Source organism: Mesocricetus auratus, unplaced genomic scaffold, assembly GCF_017639785.1.
Source record: "Mesocricetus auratus isolate SY011 unplaced genomic scaffold, BCM_Maur_2.0 Super-Scaffold_100009, whole genome shotgun sequence".
Classification (NCBI taxonomy): Eukaryota; Metazoa; Chordata; class Mammalia; order Rodentia; family Cricetidae; genus Mesocricetus; species Mesocricetus auratus.
This window is the reverse complement of record NW_024429193.1, coordinates 49886873-49891942: the sequence shown is the minus strand read 5'-3', so window position 1 is coordinate 49891942 and position 5070 is coordinate 49886873. Positions and strand designations below refer to the sequence as shown.

Here is a 5070-nt window from a genome sequence, read left to right as displayed (position 1 = left end):
ATGAACAATATCTGAGCATGCAATGCTGCCATCAGCTCTTCCACTTAGAAGCTGACTCAGAACTAAAAACCTTGAGATAAGCTGATTTTGAATTAAGATCAAGCACAGATCCAGCACAACTTATGTTGTAACTACTAAAAACACGTACATCAGGAAGGGAGAATCTGACTGAAGACCTAGCAACAGGAAGTGGCATCAATTAATGCAATAGCTTAACTTTTAATTGAGTTTACTGCTGCAGTGACAGAGAAGAGACTATTCTGGGTTTACAGATTACAACTTGGTCATCATTTACTAATGCCACTTATAAGCAAAAATGTATGGTATTTTTCATCTGTGCCTGGGTGACTGGAAATCTTGCTGCAGTTCTTTGATGGACTTCATTTCTGCAAATCTTCCATTTCCTAGGTCTAAGTCCTAGAAGTGTATAATGAACGGTAAAATTTTAATTTTCTTACTATGGTACCATAAACACTTTCAAGAAATCTTAAATATTAACAGTGAGATAATAGGATGTGATATAATTGCTCAACTACAAAAAATATTATCATAGAATGCACTTGCTATGTAGGTTCCAAATGATACTAGTTTCTACAACTAATAATGTAAATGTTTTTAATACTGTACATTTTAATTAGAGGTTGTCCTAAAAATTCTGGGTTTTTAGTCATAAACTTGAGACCTGCCTAAAGGGACTTTTCAAATATATATGTATTATTTGCTTGACCCTAAGCCTATAAAATTTGTCTTTAAACTCCAATTTTTATTTTCATTGGAAACATATTCTTTTTATAGATTTTATTTAAATTAGAACAATCTTACTTCACATAAAAATACCAGTTCCCTCTCCCTTTCATCCTCCCATGTCCCCCGACCCCCCCCCATCCTATGCCACATTCACTCACCAGGGAGGGTGAGGCCTTCCATGAGTCATCGTCAAAATCTGTTAAGTCATTTGGGCCAGGGCCCAGGCTCCCTCTATTGATGTGTCTCTTTTCTTGCTCTCCTATATTCCTCTCCCCATTCAATCTTCCTGATCCCTCATGTTCTCCTCATCCTCCTCTCCTCCCCTCCTCTTTCTCCTAACTTCCTCCCCCTTCACTCATGCTCCCCATTTGTTCAGGTGCTCTTGTCCCTTTTCACTTCACTGAGTAACCATGTATGTCTCTCTTATGGTCCTCCTTATTTACTAGTTTCTCTGGAGATGTGGAGTGTAGGCTGGTAATCTTTTTCTCTGTGTCTAATATTCATATATGAGTGAGTGTATGCCATGTGTGTCTTTCTGAAACTGGGTTACCTCACTGAGGATGGTTTCTTCTAGTTCTATCCATTTGCCTGAGAATTTCAAGATTCCATTGATTTTTCCACTGAGTAGTACTCCATTTTGTAAATGGATCACATTTTCTGTTCCCATTCTTTGGCTGAGGGGCATCTAGGTTGCTTCCAGGTTCTAGCTATTACAAATAATGCTGCTACAAACATAGTTGAACATATGTCCTTGTTGTATGAATGTGCATCCTTTGGGTATATGCCTAAGAGTAGAGTTGCTGGATCTTGTAGTAGACTGATTCCCATTTTCCTGAGAAACCACCATACTTATTCACAAAGTAACTGGACTATACAAGTTTGCACTCCCATACTACCCTGAATGTATCTGATCTCATCTAGAAATATATTCTTTTCTCATACAATGTAACCTAATTATAGTTTTCCCCTCCCTCTATTCCTCCCAGTTCCTCACACATTCCTTCCCCTTCCTCTGAAGCCACTGACTTTTTCTCTCTCAACATAAAAGAACAGGCTTCCAAGAGATAGCAACCAAACATGAGAAAATAAAATAAAGCGAAGCAAAATACTATCATATCCAAATTAGAAACAGTAATCCAGCAGGCATAAAAGAGGCCCAAGGGCAGGCATAAGAGTCAGAGACTCATTCTCACAGTCAATTGGATCATCTTCATACATTCCAGGAAGTTTCCACTGCACAAGGTTTCTACACCACCCCCAGTGATGCTCAATTCCAGTAGTCTCTCCCCACACTCTCTGCCTCCACTCCATTCCCCTCAATTGATCCTCCTTCTCCCACCCCCAGTCTATCAATAAAATCTATTCTACTTCTTCCTCCTAGGAAGACCTATGTGCTCCCTACCACACTAGACCTCTCCTCTACATATTGCAGCTTGGTTATCATTTACTTAATGGCTAATAATAAGCAAATATATACCATATTTATCTTTCTGGGTCTGGGTTACCTCACTCAGAGTGATTTTTTTCTAGTACCATCCATTTGCCTGCAAATTTCAGTATGTCATTTTTTAAAAAAAGCTGTGTAATACTCCACTGTATAAATGTATTGCATTTTCTTTATCTGAAGTATAAGATAGTTTTCATAGACCAAATATATTTCAGAAAAAGACATAAAAGCTCTGCACTTCTGACATGCAAATAACATCTTAGGTTTATTTTGTGGAGTTTTTAATGTTCACAGCAAAATAGAAAGTATAGCAAGTTCTTACATGTCTTCTGTTCCTACGCACACAACCTTCTCAATATCTAAATCCCATAACGAATATCAATGAAACAGCATCATCACCCAATGACCAATAGTGGCTCACTGTAGATATTACACATTCTTTGAATTTCAACAAGTATATAATGACACATACCCACCCTACAGAATAACATGGTAATTTCACTCTCTCATAATTGTTTTATAGTCTGTTTATCCATGCATCCTCCCTCCTAATACTTGACAACTGTTGCTCCTTTTACTGTCTCTATGGTTTTGTCCTTTTAAGAATGTTGTATAGTTGGAAACAGAGAATGTGTTTTTTTCAGTTGCCTTAGTGGTATTCCTTTAGGCTTTCTCAGTGTCTTATCATTGTTCAGTGATTCAACTCCTTTTTATAGAACTAAATAGCATTCCATTTTCTGTACTTATCCATTCATATACAGAAGAACATCTTGGTTGCTTCCACTTTTGGCAACTATAAATAATTGAGTTACAAAAAATATCTGTGTACTTTTTTCTTTTATGGAAATGAGTTTTCATTGAATTTGAACAAAGGGTGTAATTGCTCAAAAACATTGAAAAGGTGTGTTCAGTTTTCTAATAAACTGCAAGACTATGTTTCAAAGTGGATGAGAATGTTGCATACCTCCCAGCAACGTGTGGTTTCTCCATCTGGTGCTGTCAGTGTTCTAAGTTTTGGCCATTCTAATAGATATGAAAAATAATAAGACCATCTTATTATTTTGATTCATCAATACAATTTTGTATTTATATTCATGATGTTATATTGAGTATTTGGCTAATGATTTTTTCTTATTAAACTGTGAGTTTGATGAGAGCAAAGAATGCCTCAGTGATTTTTTATGTCTGTTTGTATTATCTCTTTTGCTTAGCAAATTATCTTGAGCACAATAGACTTTCAATGGATAGTTGAATAAATTAGTCAAAAATCTTATCACTTCATTTTGATTATTGGCTTTCATTTTTACAAGAACCTATGACTCTTGGAGACAATAGGACAGAATCTGACCTATGTAAACCATGGCATGTTCTAGCCAGGCTAGTTCACCTGAAGCTGTCACAACTCAGCAATATCTACAGCTATTCTCAGAGGCAGCTGTCAGTACTTTTCTTTTTCATGTCATATGAGAAAGCCTGGCTTCCTACTCAAGCATTTCTTCAAAGCTTCATGGATGTCTCTGTTTCTCAGGCTATAGATAATGGGATTGAACATGGGTGTCAGGACAGTATATAGCAGAGAGAACCCTTTACGCAAGTATTGGGAAGAGTTGGCAGAGGGCACAAGATATGTGGCAATCAGCGTTCCATAAAATACTGTGACGACGGTGATATGGGAAGAACAGGTGGAGAAAGCCTTTCTCCTACCTGCACCAGATGAGATTCTTAGGATGGCATTGAGTATGCATGAGTAGGAAACTGTGATGAGGACAAATGGCACCAGAGTGACTGTGGAAGAGGTGGCAAAGGCAATGGTCTCAGTCAGTGAAGTATCCATGCAGGAGAGATGGATCAGAGGGGTAAAATCACAAAAGAAGTGGTCAATTTCATTAGGGCCACAAAAGGTTTGTCTACACAAAAGGACCATTGTGATGGCTGTGAGTAGGAAGCAGCAGAACCAAGATCCAGTAGCCAACCTTAAGCAGAGAGAGCTAGTCATCAGGATGGGATATTGAAGAGGCTGGCAGATGGCAATGTAGCGGTCATAGGACATTACAGCAAGCAAGAGGCACTCTGTTGCAGCAAGAGATCCAAAGACATAGAATTGTGTGAAGCAGCCAACCACTGAAATAGTCTTCTGGTCAGATATGATAATCAGCAACATCTTGGGGACAATGTTGGAGGTATAGCAGACCTCCAGAAAGGACAGGTTCACTAGGAAAAAGTACATGGGAGTGTGGAGAGCACGGTTGCACAGAACTAGGAGGACAATGAGGATGTTTCCAGAAACAGTTAGAATGTAGAATATGAAAAACATTATAAAGAGGGAAATATTTAGCTGTAGAATGGAAGAGAATCCTTGAAGAACAAATTCCACTATCATTGTTTGGTTTTCCCAGGATAAGGTCATCATACTTTGACTTCTGTGAAGGAGAACATATAATGATAAACCATACAAAATATAACTGGTTATAGTTTATTCAAAAACATGAACAGAATGGCTTTTAGTCTGCATTCTTTCCACTTTCTGCTCTGTGATACCTGAATGGGAGATAGTGGATTGAAGAAGAGAGTTGGGGTTATTTAACTCAGGTGAAAGAAAATAATTTAAAATAAGAACTGTGGTTTCAGTCTTCCCCTTACCCCTAATTGGTTTCCTCAGTTCATCAAGGACAGAAACCCATGAAAGAAAGGAATATAAATCTGAAGGGAGAACCACTTATTACACACTCCTCCTGCATGTATTTCAGTAATCTGGTGAGTTATAGACACAAAGGCAGATCTAAAATAAAGTACAACAGAGAAAACTAGGAGGATGTTTGTGAAATTACAGAGAGAGCATGGAGAACCAAGGACACGAGACAAAGAGTCCCTTCCAC

At 38.0% G+C, this 5070-nt stretch overlaps 1 protein-coding gene across 1 annotated transcript; it reads right to left on the bottom strand.

Moving 5' to 3' along the window:
• Nucleotides 1-3653: 3653 nt before the first annotated feature.
• LOC101823035 (olfactory receptor 11A1-like) lies at nucleotides 3654-4604 on the bottom strand. The gene has a single exon (XM_005076594.2). It carries the CDS (start codon nucleotides 4602-4604, stop codon nucleotides 3654-3656), a length of 951 nt encoding a protein of 316 aa, XP_005076651.1.
• Nucleotides 4605-5070: the final 466 nt, after the last annotated feature.

Excerpts from the sequence above, each read along its gene's own strand:
- LOC101823035 (XM_005076594.2), bottom strand. The coding sequence starts at position 4,604 with ATGATGACCTTATCCTGGGAAAACCAAACAATGATAGTGGAATTTGTT.